Consider the following 26,297-nt stretch of genomic DNA (forward strand, 5'->3'; position numbering starts at 1 on the left):
CATGCTGCCCGCATACTAATGGTCTGTGTTCGTCTGTGTTCGCTTCCCGGGGGTTACAGCCCGAGGCTCCAGAACAGGACAGCCCCACCGCCTGGTGCAGGCTCCCTCCGCTCAGAGGTCATCCCTGGGATACCCGACCAGGAAGCAGCCCCCAGAGATTCGGGAAGCGGGCAGCAGACGGGCCTGGGGGGATGAGCCCTGGTGGAGCGAACTGCACTGCCTTCTGCAGAACAGCTCTGCAGAACGTACCGGTGGTTCCCAACATGTGTGACCTCTGGTGCAGCAACCCCACTTTGAGGAGCTTTACCTGGGGAAAAGGTGGCCAGGTGGAGAAAAATGCATCCACCTCATGCTTGCACAGCAGGGGCTAAAATGCTGAACCCAACAGCCGAGATCTCTTTGGGTAAAGAAATGACGGTATCTATTCAGTGAATGGCTACTATAAATCAGGTCTATCCATATTTACTGATGTGTAAGAATGTCCGGGTGTTATTAAATGAAAATTTTACAAAACAGTATATAATCTTACCTCGTACACCTCATTCCACTTTGGACTAAGGTTCTCTTTGATGACCTTGCTCTGGAAGACTTGGTTGCCAACTCGAATGACTCCATAGGGGTCGGACTTCCCCTTGACAAGCCCCTTAAGGTAAGTATCCTTGCCCTGAAGATCCTGAGCTTCAATGAAATGTATCCGCAGGACACCCTGGAAAGCAGAGCAGACGTGTTCCACTCACTGGTTCACAGACGGACAGCTGCATGCTGGCCATCCGAAGCGCGTGGTGCACAGGGAAGAGAACAGAGACCTCTTCTCGTGCGGCAAAGCAGCAAACAAGCACGTAAAGCATCAGATGGCAGTGCTAAGGAAAATCCAAAGCAGGGCAGGACGGTGGCATCTGGGCGGGACCGTTCAGATGACTCCAGAGCCTTCTCCAGGCACAGGTCCCAGAGCGACCTATGCTCCAGGAGCCTGAGGAGCCAGCTCGCGCAGGGGGCAGGAGGTCAGATGACAGGGCCCTGTGTGCCACAGAATGACCCTGCCTGGTTCTGAAGTGACACTAATGCTAGAGGATGTATCAGACCCACTGCTGAGCCCTCGGTGCCCATGAAATGGGCAATCCTACTTTATACATAATATTGTATACAAACTGAAACTTTGAAATAAATACTACTCAGACTCTAAACATAGTTCTCTTTCCCTAGAATGTTTAATTGATAAAAGGTATCCACTCAGATTTCTTTCAAAGGCAAAGGCAGTAAGATTACCTTTTGTTAGGGGAGCATTCTCCCCCACACTCTTTTTTACAAAATTACTAGGTAACATTCCTGACCCAAACAGCATGGAAAGATGTTTACATTCTATCAGTTACTCATTAAACTCTGAGAGAAAACTTGTGTTCCCATCCTGGACGAAGCTGTCATGACTTTGCGTACAAATACTACGGGCTTTCTGAGATGACACCCAAGCTGTCACAGCTGTCCTTTATGACTTGAGGTTCCCAGCTGAGGTCTAGATGCACACTAGCCAATCTCGTAAGGAGTGTGGCTGGCCAACTACCTACTGCACCGAGACCTAGGCGGCAAGGTCGCTGTCAGGAGAAACCAGGAAGTTACAGGCACAGGGAGTCATGGCTGGCTGTGTGTAAGCGTAACCGAGGCTGGGACATGCTCACCTTTGGTATTGGAAACCGCAACTGGGCTATCTGGACTTCGCTGACAAGAGGAACAGTGATGCGATTGGGAAGCACCAGATAGTTTGATATTATATCCAAAATGATAGTGTCTGACAAACCACTGTTAGGTGGGAGGTAAAAGAACAAAGCAAAATCACACACAGCACATGGAGGCCAGTATCACAGACTGCAGCAGTGCACGTACCACGAACGTTACACCATAGCCCACTCACAGGGTCAGTTATCTGTTCTCCAACACCAATTTAAAACCAGTTCAATTTAAAACTGCGCTTAATTGTTCATCTGTGGTACTGCTATGGTGACTATTACGTAAGATTTATTCGGAGAACAGGAGATCATATTCTGGCTACATTCTGTAATGTCCTAAGTAACATTTCATACATTCCTACGTTAATCATTGAATAACTGATATACATTTCATTAACTTTTTAACAAAATATTTCAAATATTCATAAAATTTCAGAGAATACTACAATCCCCATTTACTCATTCAATGTTTATTACAGTAAATTCTCTCTTGCTATATATATGCATCGCTCTTAAAGAACTTACAGTTTATTCCCATTTCACACTTTATTTAAGAAATGCATACTGTAATAATTTTGAAATATTATATACCACTGCACAGAGAACTCAGAAATATTAATAAAACTGTGGAGGTTAAAGAAATGAATGCACTTTTAATACATTTTTGCCTCCTCTTTGGGATAAATGTAAGAATTAAGCGTGAACGCTTTTAACAGCATACATAAATGAGGCTTCGTTTCTACAGAGGAATACCTCTGGAAATGCTAAGTTTCAAAAATATTCATTTCTCAGACGTTAAAATTATTAACACACATATATAAAGTAACTACACAAGCAAAAGATCCACTGGGACAGAGTGAAAGTCACTGTCATTCAGTGGACACTGAAGCACACACTGCAAGCTGCGTGTCCAAGTTCAGTAAGACCTGGACCTCACCTACGGACCTGCAGCTCAACATGGAAAAGACTGAAAATATCCCAGAAGCCCATGGCAGCACTCCTCTTCCTGTGGACAGGTCAGTTAATTAGACAGCAACACCCCCAAGAGATAGTTTTCAGAGGATCTAAGACTGAAGGCAGCAGATATGACATAAATGCTTTTAAGAATCCCTTCGCCGCCCTGGTGGCTGGCCGAGCGCCTTGCCACCTGCCTTACCGCTGAGCAGACTCTGGCCCCTAGTCACCAGTGGAAGGCGCCCGCCACAGCTGGCCTTTCCACCCTCCAACGCTCCCAGCCTCCTCCGGCTGTCAGGGCTGCGGTGCCTCTCCTGGGCGCCTGCTGGAGCGTCACCATCCACCTGGCCACTCTGCCTGCCCTGTCTTGTCACCCAGGGATAGCCACCGCCCACCCAGTGTAAGCCTCTGTCCTTCGCAGCCGTCCCTGCTCGTCACCTTGCTTCTCATGTTCTCACCCCTTCCTAAACCTTCAACACTCAGCTTAGGGCTCCTCGGGTTCCCATTTGCAGTGAAAAAATATAGCACATAGTGCTCATTTTATAAAACCTGGCGAGACTCCATTACGTGAGGTTCAAAGTTACTGAATATTTACTTTTACGACGTAAGACTTGCCAAGCTGTGTTTTATTTATAGACAGTCTGAGTGAGAAATAGTAGCCTAAATTTTGTTATGTATGTATGTACATACATAAAGCTTACACAATTATATATGTAGTCATATATATTTTAATGATATATATAATTCTATATGTAGAAGATAAACGTATATTTTGCACATTACATACATAAAAATGTTTATAAAACAATGGCTAGAATCTATGGCTATTTAAAAGAACCTGCCCTACACATAAAATCAGTACATCAAAAGGAGCTGCCTGTGCACATGTCAGCACGTACGCATCTCCGTGTGGACACGCATGCCTGTGTGCATGTCTCCCTGTTAAACGAAGACTCGGGACTGACTTTCCTGAGCTGCAGGCTCCTCAGGGCAGAGCACGGCCTCTGGCTCGCCCTCAAGGGAGTGAACACAGAGCTGTTTACAGAGAAGATGCTCAACGACCTGTTTATTTCAGCCCTCCATGACACTTAAGGGAGGAAAGGAGAACAAACACGTTTTTCTACACTAAATGACAAGGATTTTTCATTTCTGCAGGCTAAACAGCTCCCAGTCTCCCTACTTCTGGTGAAAAGCTCTTCTTTTTGGGGACACCACCACCCCTTGCTGGGGCTTTTTCAAGCATTTTTCTGCCTCCAGTGGACAAACAGAAGTCAGCACTGGAACTCTTTCTGGAACTAGTAAGAAAAGGTTCTTTTTTGACTGAGGCTGCTAAGCTTGCAGAATAGAAGCCAGAAGCTACCACTTCATAGCAAGAGCTGCCCCAAAACAAGGCCGCGCCGAGAAGGGCAGCATCTGGACACAACACCTGGCTGTGCCTGAAGTCACCTGAAGTCACTCCAGGCCACTCGGTGGGACGGGAGCGCCATGGGAGTGGGAGCAGGCATGCCGTGCACTGTGCACAGCCGCACGCTGCACCGAGGTCAGGCTGGCCAGGAGCAGGCACTCAGAACACACTGTTCGAGGCAGGAACATCCTGTCTTTAAGAAAAGTACTTAATTACCCATTTACTTAGTTAAGACCACTGGAGTCCTAACGAACATTCTAACAAATATTTTTTTAAGTTATACTTTCTTCCCAAAGATCTTTTACAGATAACAGTATTTTCCTACATCCAGTAAACTACGGTACCTAAAAAAAAAAAGGTTTCATTATTATAACTATTAAAATCTTAATTTTTCCCTGATAATGAAACAAAATAAAATTTTAATGGTCATTTCAGGGGCATAAATATACAAGACTAGGAAAAAATAGACTAAACCCAAAGCTTTCAGAATTTCTAAGCTACTTTGTCGGGGCGGGGGGGAAATCCACAGATTAGCCAAGTACCCATTAGAAACATATGTAACTTTAACCAATAAATAATGCATTTTAACCTTCAGATACAACAGTAAAACCAGCAAAACCAAGTTTCAACGCTATGATCTCAGAATTTCCCACTTGGTAGTTACTGTCAAGTCACCCTCCGCCAGGTAGGACAGATGGATTGTGACACAACCCAGAGGACGTCACTTCTCTCATAGCAGGGATGTGCCCTGATGGCTTCACAGGCTCACTGGAGACAACGACCTCGTGGCTGAGACCTGGTGGCTAGAGACAACGCAGGGGCCCCGTGGCGACAATGCGGGAACTTCGGCTTCTCGCCCCGCCACCACCCTCAGGACCTGATGCCGGCTACCCTCCAAGGAGTGGCTGCAGCTTGAAAAGAACCCAGGAAGGGCTAGTTCTGAAAATATTCGCTTTTAAAGTTTTACTTTTCTCAAAAAATAATAAAAACTGAACTTAAAAATTAATTTGTAGGATGTGGAAAGGCTGCTACTATTCTAAAACACCAAAACTAAAAAGCTGCTTCCTGGTGAATGAAAAGCAAAAAGAGTGAGCGACTCGGTCCGAAGGCCCTAAGCCCTGACCCCTCTGCTTCTGCCGGTCTGGATGATCGCAGACGTGGTTACGGGGAGCCCAGCGGCAGAGCCCAGCTGCAGCCTCTGTGCTGCAGTCTCAGATGACAGCCTGCCGAGGAGGCGTAGAGTCTGCCTGCGGGAGACGGGCCTTGACGGCTGGGCCCTGCTCTCACAACATGGTCGACACGCTAACAAGACACGAAGTGACACTTACTTCAGCCCAGGGATATCGAGAAGGTTGGTCAGGCCTGTCCAGTTAATTTCTAAAAGCTGTAAAAAAAAAAAAAAAAAAAGGACAAAAATATTTCATATCCAAATTATTTCCAATTTCCAAATCAAATCATATAGGTTGTTTCTTTATAAAAATACTGTCCTGCAACTCATTTTGCACTCTAGAAAACATCGAGGCCATCATCCCTTGTTGGTGATATGAGAGCCGTCTGTTTTGTTTTGTGATGTCATAGTTTTCTCCAGTAAAATCATATAATAATTTATATACCCATTTTCCTACTAATGGGCACTTAGAATACTTATAACTTCTCTTTTAAGTGAAGATTCAGTGATTCTTTTTTTAATTTGTTTTTTATTAAATTTATTGGGGTGACATTGGTTACTATTTTATTATTTTTTTAAACATTTTTTTATTAAATAGTGACTATTTTTTTTGTATACATGTTCTTGTACATATACACAAACTAGCATTCAAACAAAGTAGACGTTTTGGTCAAAGACACATGTTCATTTGTGTTGACAGTGACTACCTAATTACCCTAAAGAAATATTGCACCGATTTATATCCCTACCACAAGTGTACGAAAATGTCCTTTCTTTATACCCTCACCAAAAAGAGATATTAAAAATCTGGCAGTTAAAAAATGGTACTTTATCACTGTTTCAATTTGCATTTTCCTGATATTAGTGGGGCATGTTCCATCCATTCATTCAACCTTTGTATTTGTTTGCTCGTTTTTCTAGTGGGCATTTATCTTAGAATGATTCCTATATAGTTGGCTAAGATTCCAATAAGTGCATGTGGATAGGTAAAAACTACTGATCAGAAACACTGATTTTCCTATAAAAATGGATACTGCATATCACAAAATCACTTGTGCTTTGTGGTTTTATTTGTGGAAGAAATGCTAAGTAAAATTACATGATCTCAATTACCCAAATAGCTGGAGTAATGAATTCCAGCTCAAATCCCTCTGGGAAGTGGATGGTTATAAATACATGTGAACTAGAAGAGGCAAGGCTCTTTTGGAAAGACTAAAAAGCAATAATTTTTATAAGTCCTGAAAGACTAAAATTTTTCTTCATGGGAGAAAGGAGATACATATGCGCATGGCTCACAGCATGAACTCGTGCCACCCACCCCGTAAAAGAAGAGGCCGAGAAGCAGTGACGAACGGGAGCACCACACTCCCCAGCACCCCATCATCCCTGCAGGCATTTCCCCTACAATAAACCAGGGACCCTGAAAAAACAGCGGATTCCAGACCTGGGCATCTTGCTGAATCAGAAAGCTTAAGGGAACACTCCCAAACTAATGAGAGGCGCTGTCTACAGACAGGTCACTAAAGATTATAAGTGACGGAAGGCCTACTCACATGACGCTTGTCAAAACGATGAAGTGCATTTAAATGGTACCCGAGTTCAGAGAAACAGAATACCGGGGAGGAAGATGCAGGATTTTGAGAACAGAACTCAGCTGGGTTTGAGAAGAGATGTGAATGCAAGAAAGAAGGCCCCAGGCGAAGGGGCCCCATGTTCAAGGCTCCGAAGAGGGAGCTGACATGTCCCTGAGCACAGGGGAGGCTGGGGAAGAGAAGTGCCCAGAGTGGAGAGGGGAGAAGGGGCGGTGCATGAGAGGGAGTGTGAGTGTGAGAACGAGTTATGGGAGGCTTGAAAGCTGAGTCTGGAAAGTCTGCACAGGGACACAGGGCGGAATGTGTGGGGAGGGACAAGCAACTAAAAAATGACGGCGCCCGTGCCCCCTGCGCCGGGATGACGAAGACGTCTGGGGACACTGAAGAGCCCGAATCGTCTTTCCGAAGGCGTGACACCACCTCTCTGGGCGGCTCTTCCAGGAGAAACGGAACGAGTAACAGGTCACGCTTCACCCTGTACAGCACAGACACGTCCGTGGTCCTCATGCAGATCAGACGTGCCCTCACCTGCTTTTCCATATGTGTTGTCTGATGAACACAGTTAAAATTCACAGTTCAACAACAGCAACCGTTTATCTCAGCACTTACAAGACACCAGGCATCTTAAGTGCATTCGCCCTGCAGTACAAACTACGAATCACCTGGGAAGCTCGTTAAAAACAGACTGGCGGCTCCCACCCTTCCCCAGTGTTTCTGAATTAGTCGACATGGGCTGGTGGGAAAGGTCAAGAATGTTTTCCCTATGGTTTAAAGCTCCTGGGACTTCCAGCTTCCACTTGCGATGCAGAAAACTAGAAAAGCATCACTCTTGAATGCACAAGAGAGCTGCAGTGACAGGGCGGCCAGCCAGCCTGAAACCCTTCCTCAGAGGCAGCTCTGGGGAGGACGAGGCCACCAAAGGGGATGTCAGACGATTCTAGCTAGATCCTAAATGCTAAAGGCCAAGTGTGGGCGAGCCAGCAAAATCCTGTGGGATCCACAGACAAGGGCAGGGGCAGCCCACTTGGTGGGCCAAGCACTGTGTGCGCGCTGCAGGCTATGCAAAGACCAGGGACAGGGGACACTTCCTGCAGGGGTGCAGCTGGGAAAGGAGCAGCTGCTGCCGAAGGACACGAGACCCACCTTCCAAGATAAGGAACAGAAGCCACTGGGCAAGGGACACATAGGTCAAGGCTTGTTGCTGCTGGGGGACAGGAAAACAAGAGAAGATGCCCTGCACGCCTTGGGGAGGGCAGGACGTCCCCCCAGCCCTGCTACTTAGAGACTGTACTGCCGGATCAATATGCACAAACCCACCCGCACGAGACTCAAGGAAACCAAAGGCAGGAGGAGGGCACAGGGCATGGAAAGAGTGCCAGCTCCAAGTCCCCAGACGGGCCGGGATAACGCAGAGCGCCTGTCCTCACCACGGGTGCAGCGACCATCCAAACTAGTGAAAGCCATCAAACCACAGTGCCAAGAAACTCATAAAAGACCAGGCAGGATAAACACCCTCAAGTGGCTGCAGTGACTTAATATGAGGGGTGGGTCTGGGACCCTCCTCAGTCCGGGGGACCTGTTTGCCAGCCTGCCTCCTACGCAGTGCTGTCAAATGGCTTCTGGGAGCCTTATCGAAGCTCCTTCTGCAATCCACCCGCTCCCACGGGACTAGGGTTCTGCATCTAACCCAGCTGGAACAGGGAAGGGAGGGGCGGAGGGAAAGCAAGGAGACTCGCTACCTCTTGGGGGCGCTGGCCGCCATGACTCTGGCATGTGGACTGGAGGACCCAAGGGAGCTGGCCTCAGCCAGAGAGAACAGAGCAAAGAGTAACAGGCATGGGAGAGACAGTCACGGTGCCTTTCAGGGTCTGTGTTCCAGGCTGTTCCTCATGCTCAACCGCAGCCCCTGTGTAGGTTTCATGAGACATCAACACATGCTATTTTTATTTTTAAATAAAGCCCTTCCTTTTTTCCTCCTTTGCTTAATGTACCAACTGCTGGACTCCTAGCTAAGAGGACTCAATTTCTTCTCACAATCACTCTAAAAAGAAGCTGTTCCATCTTACAGATGAAGAAACATCATCTGTGGCTCAGACTCGAGAAGCATGTCCTCTGCAGCTGGGAGCATCCCCTTTGCATAAACCCATGCAGAGCAAGTTCAACCGCCTCCCGGAGAAGTTCTGAAGACCTCCCAGGCGCGCTCTGGCCTAACTGGTACTCTTGGAACAGGTGTAGAAAGACCTGAGGATCCTGAAACACCCCTAAGAGTATACCCCAGGGTGACCCCGACAGCTCTCCAAGGGGCATGAGGGGCACGTCCAAGGGTAGACACTGACTCTGACCAGAACTTTCGCCAAGCTTTCGTGCTTACCAAAATTTGACCTCTGGTCTCAGGACACCACCAGAACGCTAAACTTACATACAGGAAAATATTTAACTTCTTAAAAATCTGAGGACTTGTACGTGCCAGGCATTGTCTTAAGTGTTTTACATCCATTGACACTGTATATTCACATCTGATCTCGTGAGGTAGGTATTACTGGAATCCCCAAGTTACACATGGGGAAACAGGTTTACAGAAATTAAGTCAGTTGCTCAGAGACACAGTAAGAAGAGAAAAGACTCAGGACTGGAATACCAGGCTGCACGGAGGCCAAGTGTGTCACGTAACCACCACGCTAAGCTGCCCTCCACTGCGCTCCAGAAGTCCCTCCCTTCAGAATCCTTTTGTTTCCTTTTTTTAAAAGGTGGCACATCATTGAAACTCATCTAAAAAATCAACAAGCAGAAAAATGTGTAAAGGTTTCATAGGAGTCTCTCACACTGTGCTTCTAAATCATCTGGATAGTCAAAAAAAAAACAAAAACAAAAACAAAAAAAAAACCCCAAAACCCAACAAATCTCTCTAGCTGTATTTTTCACTAGGGTGAGAAGAATTACTTGGCAGCCAGCAGTGAATTCTGTTCTCATATTTTCCAGTTGAAAGTAACTGAAAAAAATTCCCTGCTCTCCGAAGCATACGTTTGGTGACTTTACTCACCATTTAAGGAAATAAATGATTCTTAACTTTTCACGGCTTCATCCTTCTTTTCTGACCACTAAAACTTAATTGGAAGTTAATATTATGATGTTATTTTTAAGGTAAACATACCTATGGAAGATCCACACTAAGTTCTGAGGAATAAAGATTTGGATTTTATTACATTCCAAATGGAAAAAGAGCCTCTCTTTAAATTGTTAAAAATTCCCTGTAAAGTAAAAATACTTAGCAATTTGCTGAAGATTATTTTTTATACTCGTTAATGAAGGAAGTCTCTCTTAAACATACTGGCTTTAAACAACTTGTACGTGGAGAAAAAAACGTGGATTTAAAATCTTTTATGAATCATTTCTCAAATTTTTAATAAATTAAAATTTAACACAGAGGCCCTTAACAGCTTGCAAATTTTACCATGTTTGTGTACAGTTGTCTCCCGGTCTGAGGGCGATAAGCTCCAAGACCCCCACCCAGTGGATGCCCAAAACCATGGCCAGCACCGAACCCTACCTACGCTGTATTTTTTCCTACACGCGTATACCTATAATCAAGTTTACTTTATGAGATTAAAACAATCACTACTAATAAAATAGGACAATTATAACAATAAAATAAGAGTTACTTGAACACAAGCACTGTGGTTCCGTGAGGCCTATCTGAAAACCGAGGCGTCTACTAAGTGACTAACGGGTGGGTGGGATCCGCAGCACGGGGACGGTGGAGAAGGGATGACTCGCCCCGAGGCAGGATGGAGCAGGACAATGTGAGATTTCACTGTGCTGCTCGGAAAGGCACAAAATTTAAAACTTATGAATTGTTTATTTCTGAAATTTTCCACTTAATATTTTCAGATCATGATTCACCATGGGTAAGTGAAACCAAAACCACAGATGAGGGGGGGCCCACCATAGTTAAAATACACCTAAAATAAGCCCATTATTTACGCCATAAAAAGCGAATGAGAGTCGTGTTAGTGGTAACAGAAAATGACAACTAATTCTTGTGTTTTTATACAGAAAAAGTACCATTTGTAGTTTGACCTAAATAAACCCATATTTTAGAAACCTAACAGTAACCTGTATTGTTATTTGAATCAAATTATACAATCAATATTCCCGTTTTAAAGTATACGTGATGTTAATGGTGCGTGCAGACGGGACTCCTCGAAGGTTGTAAAAATGGCACATTGTGAAGAGGTGTTTGAGAAACAGATCAATTCATCCATCAGACACGTGCTGAACTGTATGGAGACGGCTATGGCTTTCCAAGACTTAATGAGAAGTAGACGGTATGAGCGCCATGGGAGTGAGCAGGAAACCTGACCGCCTCTCCCTGGAAAGGAGACCAGGGCCGAAGACAGCATTCTGGGAAAGGGGAAAGATGAGGGATGGCAGGCTTGGCACCTTTGACACTTGGCGTGCTCACTGGGCCAGTGCCAGGAAATGAGGATGGGGAGTTGACTCCGTCTAGAAGACCAGGATGAGTGGCCACAAGTGAACACGATCCCTAGTGGGTCAGACTGCACCTCAGGAAGCTGCCCCAGTGGTAAAGTCTACTGAGGACAGAGCTGCGGCAGAATGCCAGCAAGAAGCTGCAGGAGCCCAGGTGAGGGGGAGCCAAGGTGAGGGGGAGGACTCTAGGTGAGGAGAAGTCTAGGAAGGAATAAGTTTGTTGCCTTATTTTGGTGGCTAATACAAAGTATTGACTTATAACAAAAAGTGGAATAATATATGTAGCTAACAATGTGAAATGATAACATTTATTATAGCTTATTCAAGTGTTGGGATATACTTCAGTCAAAAAAATCTTTAGGACTTTTAGAAACCTAGTGTATAACTGTGCAATTCATTAAACATGCCACGAAAGGCAGGCACTGCATGGGAATGATGGAGCCTCTGTCTGTGGGAGCAGTAAGGGGACCCACTGTGAAAACTGCAGCTCTGTCAGGCTGGGCTGGTCTAGGCACGCACTTCAGGCTTACTGCTTCTGTGACCTGGACAAACTAGACTAAATTTCTGGTCAGTAATAGGAAACCGTGCTGGTATTTAAATACAGAAGTATGAGGATTAAATGAGCAAACATCTATAAATCATCATACTCAGTGATAGATGCTGAGTGTTCGTTTAAAAATATTCTGTTATCAAATTTTCTGTAACAAATATATTATTTTTATACTCAGGAAAAAAGGTGTCTATCCAAAGATATTAAGCTCTCCATTCGGGCATATAGAGGTATAAACACTCACAGTATTCACACATCAGAAAGGAAGACGAGAGCTAAGGAGAGAACTATTTCTCTGCTTCATATACCCTTACATATGTCCGTATTCTTGTCAGTGAATGGGAGGATAAGGATGAAATAAACGTCAACTTACTGGCTTCCTGAGAAAGAAGATAGACAAAGCTCCCACTAAGGGCATGTCTCCGATCAGCGGTTCCAGGATCACCCGCATTGTACCGTGAATCTAAATTCAAACGGGAAACCAAAACATGTAACAGCAAGCAATTCCACAGGCCATTTACTGATGTAAGAATGAGATGTGTGTTCACCTGAGCATCTGACCACAGCTTTCTCTACAGATAAACACTTAACTTCAAAGAAATTCTGAGTTAATAAAAACGTCACCTTTTTTTTTTTATGAATAAAGCATAGAGAATTTTAGAAGACTATAAAATTTAAAAAAACTTACCTGTATACTTTGCACACCGGCTCTACAAAAATATCGCTTGATCTCCAAATCAATCTCACAATTTCCTACAAAACTAGTAAAGAAAAAGTTCTGTATTACATTCTCTTAATCACCACAGACCTGGAAAGCGTATAATCTATAATAATAGTAAAGCAACTAAAACCAGGCTGTAGGCAAAGCTGTAAGCTGTGGCCCATGCCAGCGTTGTAGATGTCACGCTGATTCGACACCACCGCCCAACGGTGGGGTCTGCTGCAGACTTAGGTGTAGCTACAAAAGTCACCTCCCGAAGGGCAGTGCTGGAGCAATGTCTTGGTGGAATGTCATTTTCATGTGTTTTACAAACAACTGTGTTTGTTTAAAACACAAAAAAGCTTAGATTATATTTCTCCACGAAGAAATTTTGCGCGCATGCTCCACCATCCTGAGAAAACTAGCAGAGCCCAGGACTCTGTGATGTCAAAGGTTGGAAACCTTTCAATCACTCCTTCCCCATACCTACTACCAGTAACCACTGTTCTACTTTGTCTCTGAATCTGATCACTCTATAATCTCATATATACAGGACTTGTCCTTTTGTGACAGGTTTATTTCATGTAGTATGATGTCCTCATGGTTCATCCATGTTGTAGCATGTTGTAGGATCTCCTTTTTAAAGGCTGAATACTCCACTGAACGTATACGCCACACTTTGCTTATACATTCATCTGTCACTGAACATTTCTTAACTGTTGTGGATGAGGCTGCTATAAACGTGGGTGCGCAGATATCTCTGAGAGCTTACTTTTGGTTCCTGTGGGTAAATACCCAGAAGTGGAACTGCTGCGTCATATGGTAATTCTATGTTTAAGTTTTCCACAGCAGCTGCACCATTTTACGTCCTCATCAACAGTGCACAAGGGCCCCAATTTCTCCACAGCCTCACCAACAGTTTCGTTTTGTTTTTAATAGTAGCCATCTTAATGGGTGTAAGGTGGCATATTATAGTTTTGATTTGCATTTCCCTGATTATTAGCGAGTCAGAGCATCTTTTCATATGCCTATTGTCCATTTGTACATCATCTTTAGAGAAAGGTCTATTCAGGTTCTTTGCCCATTTTTGGAGTCAGGTTATTTTGTCGTTGTTGAGTTGCAGGAGTGCTCTGTATATTCTGAGCCCAATCCCTTATCAGATATGTGGTCACATGCATTTTACTGATGCTACAGAGGACGTTCAGTGCTGACATTTGACATTATTAAGTCTTCCAAACCATGAGCATGGACCTTCTTTAATTTCTCACAGAATGTTTTGTAGTTTTCATTGTATGTCTTTCACCTGCTTGGTTAAGTTAATTCCTAAGTATTTTATTCTTTTTGATTCTATTGTAAATGAAATTGTTTTCTTAACTTCCTTTTTGGGTTGTTCATTGTTAGTGTACAGAATGAAACTGATTTTTGTGTGTGTTGATTTTGTATTCTGTTACTTTGCTAAATTCATTTATTAGTTCTAAGAGGATTTTTTGTGTGATCCTGACATCTTCCTACGTAGAGAATATCATGTGTGAACAGAGATAATGTCGCTTCTTCCTTTCCAACCTGGATGCCTTTTATTTTTCTTACCTAATTGCCTCCCAGTACCATGTTGAATAGTGGTAAGAGCAAGTGTCCCTGCCTTGTTCTTGACCTTAGAGGAAAAGCTTTGTGTTTTACCACTAAAGATGATGTCTGCTGTTTCTCATTCATGCCTTTTTTGTGCTGAAGTAGTTTCCTTCTTCCCTAGTTTGAATGTTATCATGAAACAGAGTTGAATTTTGTCAAATGCTTTTTCGGATACAAACTGAGAAGATCATGTGGTTCCTTCCTGCATACTGTTAATGCTGTGTATCACAGTGATTGATTTTCATATGCTGATCCACCCTGCATCCCAGGAATAAATCCCATGGTGTATGATCCTTTTGATACGTTGCTAAATTCAGTTTGCTAGCTTTTTGTTGAGGATTTTGGCATCAATGATCATAAAGGATATGTGTCTGTAGTTTTCTTGTAGTGCCTTTAGTTTCTTTTATTTAACGAGTTTTATGAATGGCAGTTAACTAGGCTATTAGGAACTGAGACCCAGGCAGTAAACAAATTTGGGTCCTCATCAAGAATTTAGTCAAATTTCACCAAACAGCAGGGAAGACGTGTGCTCATTATATCCTCCACCTGTGAGTATGGCTAGGCGACAGTATACATCACAAACATGATGCAACACACACAATAAAAACTCACCTAATCTGAAGATCCAAAATAATCTGCCTTTTGTCCACATTTTCAGTGTACGCCTTAACACCATTGACCCTGAGGGGCTAGAACAGAAGAAGCAGCTTATTTTAAAATGCAGGGACGGGTAAAAAAAAAAAACAACAAAAAACAAAACGAACCACCAAACCTTGCAATACGGCAGAGAGATGAAGAGAATGAGCTTTAGCATCCAGCTGTAAGCATTAAAGCTCTGCTTTCATGGGGTCCTAGCCATTTCAGTCTCGGCAAGCTATCTGACTGTGCTGCTTGGTCTCCTCACCGTAAAATGCAGATAACAATGGTGTCTACCTCACGAGGTTGCTGGGTGACTGCGGGGCACCGGGGATGTGAGGAGTGCCATGCGCTGTGCCTAGTGGCACCGGCCCCGCTGCTGTCAGCTCGTGGACTCAGTAGTCACGGGTTTCACTCCTTTCCAAGTCTCGTAGCCCTTGTCTCATCCAAGTTACTTTCCCTCTACTTTATCCTGTGTTGTTTGAAACATTACCTTCCTTTCATTTTTTATATCTTGTAATTTTTCGTTTAAGATTTTCACAAAAATTGGACTTTTGAGTAAATTGAAAATACTAGCAATAGGCATAATTTCAAAACCTAATACATGATATAAGGTCTGATTCAAATGACTCTGTAAAAGGAAAAAGTAGATTATGATAAGTGTTCTATTTCAAGGGCCAGTTGTAACATCATTTCAAAACTTTTTCCCATTTATCAATTTAAGATCCCTTCTAAGAAAGTTCTCTGCATCGCATCTGAGCATTCAGAACTCAAGCTGAGTCTAACCACTGTGCTGTACACCTGAAACTAATATAAATTAATATAATATTGACTGTGAACTCTAATTGAAAAATTAAAAATTAAAAAAAACTCAAGCCAAAGAAACACCTTACCTCTAGAGTACTACTACCTACGTGGCCAGTTTGGGGGTGCTCTGAGATCCTACCCCTCAGCAAGCTCAGTGAGAGTCTACCTTCCTGACTACTCTAAGTTCCCGAGCTTTCCCCTAATGAGACCAGCTCAGACATGTACAGACTGACCAATCACAAAAACACAATCAAGTCACTGTGCAGACAAGTGAAAATGAACATAGGGCTCAGGACTTTCAGTTGAAATGTTTGCCTTAGATAACGCAACCCTCCTCCATTTAGGGCAGTGGTCCTCAACCAGGGACCGGTGCTCCCATGAGAATCTAATGCCTGAATGTCTGAGGCGGAGCTGAGGCGGTGATGCCGGCGCTGAGGAGTGGCTGCAGATGCAGATGAAGCTTCGCTAGCTGGCCTGCTGCTCCCCTCCTGCTGTGTGGCCCAGTTTCTAACAGGCCGCGGACCGGTACCGGGGGTTAGGGCTCTGATTTAGATGACAGGTTAGGAGCAGGGAGGCCAACACCACTCTGGATGACTGAGAGTTATTATCTAAGGAAGAACAAAAACTGCAGGCCCTGAGTGACTCAGCTCAGACATCCAGTCTGGACAAAGGACCCAGCTCGGGTCTCCGCGCGCCCTTCTCGTCTGCCTTCCTCAGACAGCCGGGTTCACCTGCACTTGTCAGAGCTCGGCGCAGTAGGTAACGGTGCCCCCTGTATTGAATCGGCACTTCTCTTATATTGTTACTGTCCTCCAACGGGGATCTCGTTTAGTTACAGCACGAGTAACAGAACGTGAACATAACCTTCCTCGAACAGGTCTGGCTGGAGTAAGAATTCTAAATCTCCACAAACACGAGCATATCTCACGTTGGGGTACAGCAAACTACAGCCTGCAGGCTAACGCTGGTCTTTGGCCAAGAATGATTTTTACATTTTTAAGGGTTGTAAAAGAAGGGGGTAGGCAGGAGAAGACTATGCCTCAAAGGCTTTATGTGGCTGTCAAAAATGGAAATATTTACTGTACTGAGCCCTGCTTCTTATTCACATAACATTCCCACCATCTGTCACCATCTTAGTTACAGAGGTAAAGTACCCAGTAACGGTAACTGTCACGTGGGTCTCCTGTGCAGGCACCTGTGTGCTCCAACAACAGCACGATCACACCCCAGCTCGTGTTTGGAGGCCTCAGGGCCAAGAGGAAATGGCCGGCGCAGCGTGCCTGCCTGCACCTGAGTGCCAGATTCCGACTGCAGGGAAGGCGGCGCATTCTCTGCACAGGAAAAACCTCCTTTCAGGGGAAAAAGCGACCTCGGGAGTGTAGGAAGGGAACACGCGTGGGGCAGGGACACTGACCTGCCCTGACAAACACAACACAGCAACCAGGTCAGACACACCTCAGCCACGCTTAAAGCCCTAGCGGGCTGAAGCAAAGATGTCTGAACCACGATGCGTGGGGACGGTGTGTTGCCTGCTCCACCGGACGTGCACTAAATGTGTGTAAACTCTGTGGGGGCTGTTTTGAAAGTGCCATTGGATTCTGAGTATTTATCAGGTACAGAAAACAATGTTATCTTGGAAACTAACATGATGTTATACATCAATTACATCTCAATAAAAAGCTATCTTAAACTGTTGCTAATTATTGTAAACAGTGATTTTAAAAATAAATAAGAAAAGGAATTTGCCATGATTAACTAATTTAGATGCAGTCCTGAGACTTGCACTCAGTAACATTAGGGGTCAGCAGCTTCCCACTGTACACACGGACAGACCGCAGAGCCACTGCAATAAAGCGAACGTCTCAACAGAGCGAGGCACGCGAGTGTTCTGGTTTCCCAGTGCACGTAATAGCTATGTGTACACTATACTGTAGTCTGGTAAATGTGCAATAGCATAAGTCTAAAAAGCAATGTACATACTCTTAATGTAAAATAGTTTTTACTAAAGAAATGCTAACCATCATCTATGTCCACTGGAAAAATGGTGCCAACGCACTGGTGTGATGCAGCATTGCCAAAAACCTTCAATTTGTAAAAAAACAAAAAACAAAAAACACTAACTGTGAAGTGCAATAAAATGAGGTATGCCTATAATATAATTTCAGTAACAAAACCCACCTTTCCTTTCACCCACATACTTAACGAAGGCGATGCCTACAAGACTGGCACCCTAGTCCTCAGCGGTCGTATCAAACATCTTTGTCAACTACTGAAACATTAGTATGAATTCATGTATCAAACTCCCTTTCCAGCCGACAGATTGCTGAAAACTGTACAAAAGTAATTCTGGCAGAGGGTGTGGGGTAGAAAGACACACTGGGACTGAGGGAAACCCCCAGGGAGCCTGGACTGGCCAAAGATCACAGTGAACAGGGGAGGTGGGTGAAGACCCCGACAGACCAAGTGCCCACGCGAGAGCCCAAGAGGGACCGCAGAGACCCTCACAACCTTCCCCGGGAGCAGTGCTCTCTAGAAAACAATTTCAAGTAGTCTAACATATTTTTTTAAGCTTTCATAGCAATCCCCCTGTGTGCACAATGTGGGTACGTAAGAAACTGACCTGCTGACCCATGTTGACTTTCGTGAAACTAAAGGTGCTAAGGTGGGTGTTTGCTCCCCGCACCGCTGGCTCTATGGTTTCTCGAAACAACTTCTCTATAAACTGGCAAATAAAAGGCCACATGTGTTTTACAGTCTGGAAAGAAGAGAGAACTCATGTTAAACAAAATGTCAAAATACACAATGTACTTAAATCACGATGAAAAATTACACCCCTATAGTTTACCTGAATTTTTGAAAATTAAAGGGGGTCCTTTTTGTTATGTGAAATCAACTTAATTTTAAATTTTAAAATGTATTACACAATAAACTACTGATTACCCAATATGTTGTAGGAATTCGTTATTCTGGTTAAATTCTATTTAAGCATATCTACATTTAATGATTGCTAAAAAAAATAAATCAGAAAATCCTGTAGTTTCGACTTACTGCTAAAAACCTAAAACTGAGATCCTGGTAACAATGAGTTTCCTTTAACGATGGACTCACTTCCAGTGCTGTCGGGTGATCATTTCTGACACGAGCTTTCATTCCACAGCCTCAAGGACATGTGGATACGGAGATAAAAGGGATCTACCTCAAAGTGTGCTGATCCAAACACATAACCTCTGAAAAACGGATGATTATTACCTATTACTAGGTTTCTTGGCAGTTACTTCCCTCTTCATAACAATGTTTCCACAATCTTTGCTCACGATTTTTACACAACAGATGTGAGCAGTAGCCAATCAGAAAAAAAAGACAGAAGTCCGAGATACAACTACGAATGCCTCATTAATTTTCTCATGTCAGAGACATGGTTTTCACTGTTTAGAAAAGAAAGTAAAATCATTTATGACTGAGTTCTTTTGGTAGCAGAAGCCAAATGAATTTACACAGTGTCAACATCCAAACCTCCAAATATGGAAAGATGGCATCTCATCCCAATTCCCGCTGATATCTGGTATTCAGTATACCATACTCTTACCTTATTTAGCCATTCTGCTCTTTCAGTGTCTGGAAAATGAACCTAGGAGAAAAACACACACACGTGACTTACTGACTCCCGTCACGCAGGCTATCTGGTGTTCTCACTGTAGGTCTACTATTTATATAATATAAGGCTGGAGGACGGCCTCTGAGGGAAACTGAACTGTGTGGCACCCTGGCTTTACATGCTAGAAACACTCTGAAGCAGAGAAGTCAGCAAGTGCCACAGGCCCTTCTACATCCCCACTGTCCAGAGGAATGCTCACTGCTATCTGCAGCATCATGAAAAGCACTCCAAATGGACCTGGTCCTTTTTGGAAGGATCGCTCCTCCACCCATCACCAGCGCAGTCGTCACATGTTCCAGGTATCCAGACGCAAAGCCTTCAAACCCCACCTTTCCTTCTGCGTTCCTCTTCGGCCAGACAGCCGGCAGACACGTTTCCACACCTGGCCCCTCTCCACACGCCACCCCCATCCCCGCCAAATGAGAGCCGTACTGGAGCGCTCCACGAGTACGGTCTGTATACTGAAGGAAATAAGTGTCTGCAGATGTAGAAAGAAACCTGTTTAGTGAAAAGGTGAAGCAGAACTTTCTTTGCTGTTGAAACACAGCCCCCTTGCCGAGGAAGGCCGAAGCCACCGTGGGTAGGACGTTTGCCTCTGAGAAACGCTACGTACCCCTTCGTCTCTCAAAAAAGAGCACACTGGCCACGACGACATTCTGAAATCACCGTACCTCCACTTCAGACCCGCGGTGGATCACAGGCAGTCTCACTGGTGACTGAGCCGTGCTGAGAAGTGTTCTGATTTTTGGAACTGCCACACTTCCCTGAGTAACACGCAGACACAGCCAGTGAAAGACAAGCTCCCTGTCCCATTCTTTGGCTGAGAGGTGCTGGTCTGGGAATATCACCATGGGGGCGGGAGGGTGGTCCCCAAGAAGACGGTTCTTTGAGAAGCAACTCTACCTCTCTAAGCTTGGCCCCTAAAATAAATCATGGATTGGGGCCTGGCAGGAGCCAGCTCCTGGTCAGAGAGAGGCCACCATCATCACGTCCATTACAGCCACACAGCTCCGCAGGAGAGGCCACGGCAGGCGCCATCTGTTTCCCGTGTGCCGGTGCCTGAGCAGCCCGCACCGTTACACCGCGCAGGTAGAGCCTTTCATTTGCCTGAACCATGAGGGTGGGCTAGAGCGAATGGAAACGTTTTCCTAAATAAAGCTGGCTTGAATCCATTCTGGGACAAAACCAAAGGGACGGCGACCTTCGGACTTCAGGGAAAGATGGCGCTCACAGAGGCAGATCTGGGGAGAGAACTGCTGGCCAAGGCGGCTTCAGCCCCGAGGGGCCGCCGCCGTCAAGGCTCACTGTGACCTCAGTGGATCTGAGGGGCCGCGCGTCCCCCAGGAGCAGCAGCCGATCCGGGCTGGGTGGGGAGAGCTGAGGGCTGGCTAAACTCGCAGACCAGGTCGCGAGGGGACGTGTGTGCAATTCATCTGCCACTTCTTCACACTGTAGTAAAGGAGTTCGACGCTCTACAAGTCAGATCAGGACTGTGACAGGGTGCCACTCAAAGGCATGTCAGCCTTAGAGAGGGTGTTAACCTGGTCCCCTGTAGCAATTTAATGTGAGCCTGTCTCTCCTGCCCCCACCCCTCTGAATCCAACCAGCCACTGGTGGTGACAGGAAGGATCGAAGGTGGACACAGAATACCTTCTACTTGGGGACAGCCGGGACTCCTTCACTGTGGATTGTTCTTCCTCTCATAATTTCAGAGTAAACAAGAGCCAATGACTCTGCAGGCTTCTGCCTGAACATCTGGTGATGCTGTGGCCGTCGACACAACACCTGCTTCCCAGCGACACCAAGTCCGGCTACCAGAACGCGGAGCCGCCCATCAGTGGCCTCCTCAAGACCACAAACTCCTGTGTGGTTCGGCTTCTTCAGTGCAATCTTCAAGGGCCCAGCTCAAGCCCCGGCTCCTCTACACAGGACTGACCCTTCTGTGGTGACCCCTCGCCATGTTTGCCTCCCCTCCACAGTCCTTCCTCACAGTCACCTCACTTGGTCCTGGACGGCCCCTCAGACACACTACCAGCCGTAGCCGCCCTCCCGACAACACCTCCCTCTCAGGGTCTCTGTGCATCTGCAGGTGTCACACCATCGCCGTGACGCTCCTCGACCGCAGTGACTCCCTCACCCAGTGGACGACACGCTTGCAGAAAAAATGAACTGTCTCAGAACCGACAGGGTGCCCACGCCCAGTCTAACGCCAGTCCTCAATCTCTGTAGGTACTGCGCTTTTTATTGAAGTCCATGTTTGTGACTGTTTTCAATTGCTCATTTAGAATATTACTCTAGTGTTAAATTCTTTGGGCTTTAATGTAAAATGTTATCTGAAGTGTCAAATCTCCGTACAGTGTTGGAATTAAAGTGCTGTACCACGCCACATTGAGTAAACAATTACCCACATCAAGAAAACATTTAAGGCCCCCTTGGCTAACAGACACGGGGAGAACGGGCGACACTCGGATGTCAATGAGAGGGGCCGGAAAAGGCGGTCCATGATATCAGTTCTAGAGAACTTAAATCGCTACTCTGCCTCGTAAATGAATGTCAAGTGCCCTTTGATAAAAATTACAGCAAGAAGAGTTTAATCTGCCACTTAAGCTTCCTTTTAGCTGTTTTCAGATCCTTTCTTCTTCCAAAATACGATGAGGTGACAGAATAAGTTCATTTTTCCCTGATCCCCAGTAAGCAAACAAAGCACCACGTGTGAAAACAACAACTTTGCGTGTCGTACTCAGTCTGTGACCCTCAGTCACCAGTCAGAGCGGACATCAGAGCGTACCCCCCTGGGGGCACAGCAGCTCTCGGGGCTGTCCCGACACCTCTGCAGGTGGACAGCCCTGGCCCTCGGTAACCACCGGCCAGCAGAGCCACAGGTCCTGTCACGCAGGCTGTACCTGCTTCCAGGGAGCAGGGGTAAGTGGCCGGTGCCCTTCTGTCACCGGTGGGGGTGGCCTACTGACCCTCCCCACCTCAGAGCACCTGCCTCTCTGCTGTTCGAGTGCAGAAGCGTTCCCTTCCTCTATGGGACGGAAATGTGATTACCGTGGTTTTCATTTTTTTTTTTTTAAACAGATTTCCTGGTTTCTTTGGAGAACAGAATTCTTGCTAAGTTCTGAGAGCCCATAACGAGATACCCTAAGAACTATGCCTCACACAGAGAAAGCTTAGACCTATCCAGATTCTCCGCCCACTTCAAATCTCAAGAAGGCTGGAAGGCTGCGGAATAATTTCCGGAATCTATTGTAAAGTGAAAATACAAGATGGAGAAAAGCATGAACAACTGGCTCCCATTCATCTCAGAAGAGGTGAGGACAGAAGTGTGTGCGTGTATAATACATGCTTAAAAACATTTTTAAATAAAAGATTAACAAAAGCTTTTTAAAAGACTTTACTTTGGGGAGGGAGAGAACAGGGTGGCAGAGACAAGGATATGAGTTAGGGAAAATGGAATCGAATCGACCCTCACCTCGCATTAAACTTCCTCCCACAGCACCACCAAGGGTTTGCAAAATGCGCTTCCTTCCGGGGCCAGGCATCTCTCTTACCTCACACGATCGGCTCTGTGACGACGTGAACAGACAGGGCAGGTGTACCCCAGTTTACTTACGAGGGAATGAAAACTTAAATGAAGTGGTTTGCCTGGAGCTGTACAGCCAGAGTCAGACACACGCTTCCTGCCTCCACGTCCAACTCTGAACATCACACGGCCGTTTCAGTGGTCTTTGTGCGCCCAGCATCAGGGAATTCCCACGCATACCAAATGCGTGACTTAATCCACTGACTGGGCCAGTAACGACGAGTTTCTGTGTATTCCAATCAGTCCATAGTACCAAATTCATATCTGCAAATGCCATCAAGTGAACTTCTATTGTCTATTAAAGTCTTCGTAAGTTACAAGAAGTAACTATTTGTTAACACATTACCAAGTTTTCCAATCAATAAAAAATTGATTAATAGACTACTAGTCTCAAAAATACAGTATACATATGTATAAGTACTTTTATAAGTTATACACATTTTTAAATGCACAGAAAAGTTTGCAAAAATATATATCGAACTACTGTAACAAGGAGAATGAGGCTTTACTTTTCCTCTATTTCTGTATATTTGAATTTCTCTAAGAGACATAAACTACTTTTCTAATCACTACTGTAATTTAAGGTTAAAATTAAGAATTTTCTAACACAAAAGTACTATTTTTACATAACAAATGACTCAAATTATGTAAAAATAGAATTTTTATAAATTAAGCTATGTTTGAATTAGAGAGAAAGATACTAAGAAACAAAACTCTTACAACATAAGTAATCTGCTCTGAATTTGACTTGAAAAAAAATTTTTGATACATCGTTTTAAATGCAAAGCATAACTCTTGAGCCAAACACTGTATCAACTAAATATGATGATCCCTAAAAAAATGGCCCAAAATGAAAACACCTGCCTTCACTAACACTATTTGATTTCTCTGAGTTCACTGACTACCCTCACATCGGTCTGCCAGTGCGAGCAAAGCCCCATTCGTCTTGGCATACCGAAAGCCGGGGTAACCCATGAAGCTATAGTTTCTCTCCCGCAAAACACACACCAGTCCCACGAACCACCTACAGAATTTACACTTATGTAACAGCAGAGCTTCTCCACTCACCGTCATGCACCAGTACAGAAACAGTTTGACTGGTGTGAACTCGGATTTCATCACTGCATTTTCGTCACTGTGCTAGTCCTTAATCTATTATGGCACGTGCGTAATTCGTTCTTCATGAAGGACAGGCTGAAGAGCATTTATCAAGCAGTTACTTGGGTCCGGCTCTGCCCAGAGCCAGGGATACGATGCAGAATCAGACAAGCTCAGGTCCTCGGGAAGCTTGCAGCTGGTGGCGTGGACTGGCGTGGAGAGGTATGACCGCCAGCCTGGGAGGGAAGAACCATGGCAGCAAGGGGAGGGCCTGACGCTGCCTGGAAGAGTCCATAAAAGATTCGGGAAGAACACGGCACGTGAGATGGGTGTGAAAGAATGAGCTGGGGCTGGTGTGCAAAGAAGAGAGAACAGTCAATGCAAAAATAAAGGCGCACGCGACTCACTCTGCTGCATTAGCGGATGGGAAGAATGGAAGAGCCGAAGATAAAAAATCAGTGCTTACTTCAGAGTGCCAAAGAAAAAGAGTATTACCAAAATTGAAGAAAGGAAATCTGCTAACAAAATTTTAATTCTGTTCATTAAGTTGAAAATCTGCTTTTCACTAATACATATTCATAAACATCTGCTCATGTTCCACAAAATAGAATTTAAAATAGCAAAAACATCACAGAGAAAGATTGGGATCTGCAGGGGAAACAGAAAACATGTTTCCGAATCATACAGGGATGCATGAACACATATCATTTGGCTTTAAATCTTATCTTTCAACAACAACAATCCACTAAATATCTTTTATAAGTCCAATTATAAAACAAGTTTTCATACTTCTTATATTATCTCTACACACCAGAAATAATCATTGTGTGATTACTCTAATTTTGATTACGGAGTTAACACTACCCACAAAATCTTTTTTATCTTATTTTTTAGAAGAACAAAGGCATACTTTGGATTCTAATATGATGTTGATATTACCAAAGTTGTCCTGTTTAGAAAAAAATTAAACTAAATATACAAAGACAGAACATTAACTGTATGCCAGGAACTCTACATACAGTATCTTGTTTAAACCTCACAATGGCCCTTTGAACAAGTGATGGCTCCATCTAAAAGATAACTGGCCTAATTTGTCCAGTTACAGGGGAAATAAGTGGACCGGACCCAGAGGGCTCTACAGTCCACCCTGTCGTGGTTTGAAGTCTAAAGGATGGAACAAACATGTACAGAACTAAAATTTTCTAAATTAAATTATATTTCCCCATTTCTGAACATTAAAAAAATATATGGAATAACATTTAAAACCGAGATTAAATAAAAGAACTGTCTTCAAACAGCACTGCCCTGAAGACGCTGCTGGCCGCTCTGTGCGGGGGCCTTTAACTGTCTAGCTGAGTGCCGGCAACGCCACAGAGGTACGGAGCCCGTCACAGCGGGCGTGGGGTGCCCGTTTAAAACCCCATCAGCATCAGCAGCACTGAAACGTGTGGTGTACATTAATGCTGTCGCCTCATCCCTTCACCAAAAAGACCTAGAATAAGGTCACTGATGTCTGGAAAATATGAAGATACATATCTATTTACCTGAAGCATTAATGATTTAATATATCTTTACGTAAAATTCAAAAGATAAATGGATAAAATGTCTTTAAATAAAATTCAAAAGATAAATGGATAACATTATCATTTGATACTAAACTCATTAAACCTCAAATAGTTAACTGGTCAATCAAGTTCATTCAGTCATATTCTTCCTCATTCCAAGAAGGGTTTCAGCTTTGCTCATTTCTGCAAAGTCCTTTAGGCACTTATCTCAGAAAAACAACAAAAATTTTTTTTAATAAATGCCAAATTCTTACTTGGAGTAATGATTGGTTCCAGCGGAAGAATTCTTTCACTATCTTGGGGAAAAGGAAGGAGTTCGCGTCATCTGGTCCCACAGTGCCCCGAGCCTGGGACACGTTCTCGACCAGCACAGCCTGCCTGTCAGCAGGGCCTGAGGTCCCAGGGGCTCCATCTGCCCAGCCGCCCAGCCACCCAGCACACCTGAGTGTCACTCACTCATCAGTCCAAAAACACCAACCTTCCTGTACCACGAAATGAGTTTTCTGTAAATCTACAAATTAAAAAGACCTAAGCAGAAGTTTTGTTTCCCTGTCTAAAATTAACACGTACCCAAAAACGAGGAGTAGATGAGGCAGGACTAGGACAACAGAACCACAGGTTCTGAGAATACAGGAGATGCCTGGGCTTTGCTGTATCACAAGAAAAACTTCTGGGAAACTTTCAGCAAACACCATATACCGTGCCTTGAAGTAAGACCCAATCTGACCTACAAACATATGAAAAGA

The 26,297-nt window shown here is 44.6% G+C and overlaps 1 protein-coding gene across 1 annotated transcript in view; it reads right to left on the reverse strand.

Annotated features, from left to right (window-relative positions):
• The window catches only part of ESYT2 (extended synaptotagmin 2), a gene marked incomplete at its 3' end in the record, with an annotated part of 44,917 nt that extends 20,940 nt beyond the window's left edge, over positions 1-23,977 (reverse strand). Inside the window, exons 1-9 of the mRNA XM_023523602.1 lie at positions 23,957-23,977; positions 19,234-19,275; positions 18,268-18,402; positions 14,817-14,893; positions 12,567-12,639; positions 12,252-12,341; positions 5,409-5,464; positions 1,674-1,794; positions 530-706 (exon numbers count right to left, since the gene is read on the reverse strand). Of these exons, the coding sequence (XP_023379370.1) occupies positions 530-706; positions 1,674-1,794; positions 5,409-5,464; positions 12,252-12,341; positions 12,567-12,639; positions 14,817-14,893; positions 18,268-18,402; positions 19,234-19,275; positions 23,957-23,962 (777 nt within the window). The remainder of the gene's footprint in view (positions 1-529; positions 707-1,673; positions 1,795-5,408; positions 5,465-12,251; positions 12,342-12,566; positions 12,640-14,816; positions 14,894-18,267; positions 18,403-19,233; positions 19,276-23,956) is intronic.
• Between the last annotated feature and the right edge of the window lie 2,320 nt (positions 23,978-26,297).

This window comes from Pteropus vampyrus, unplaced genomic scaffold, assembly GCF_000151845.1.
Source record: "Pteropus vampyrus isolate Shadow unplaced genomic scaffold, Pvam_2.0 Scaffold396, whole genome shotgun sequence".
In the NCBI taxonomy this organism is placed as follows: Eukaryota; Metazoa; Chordata; class Mammalia; order Chiroptera; family Pteropodidae; genus Pteropus; species Pteropus vampyrus.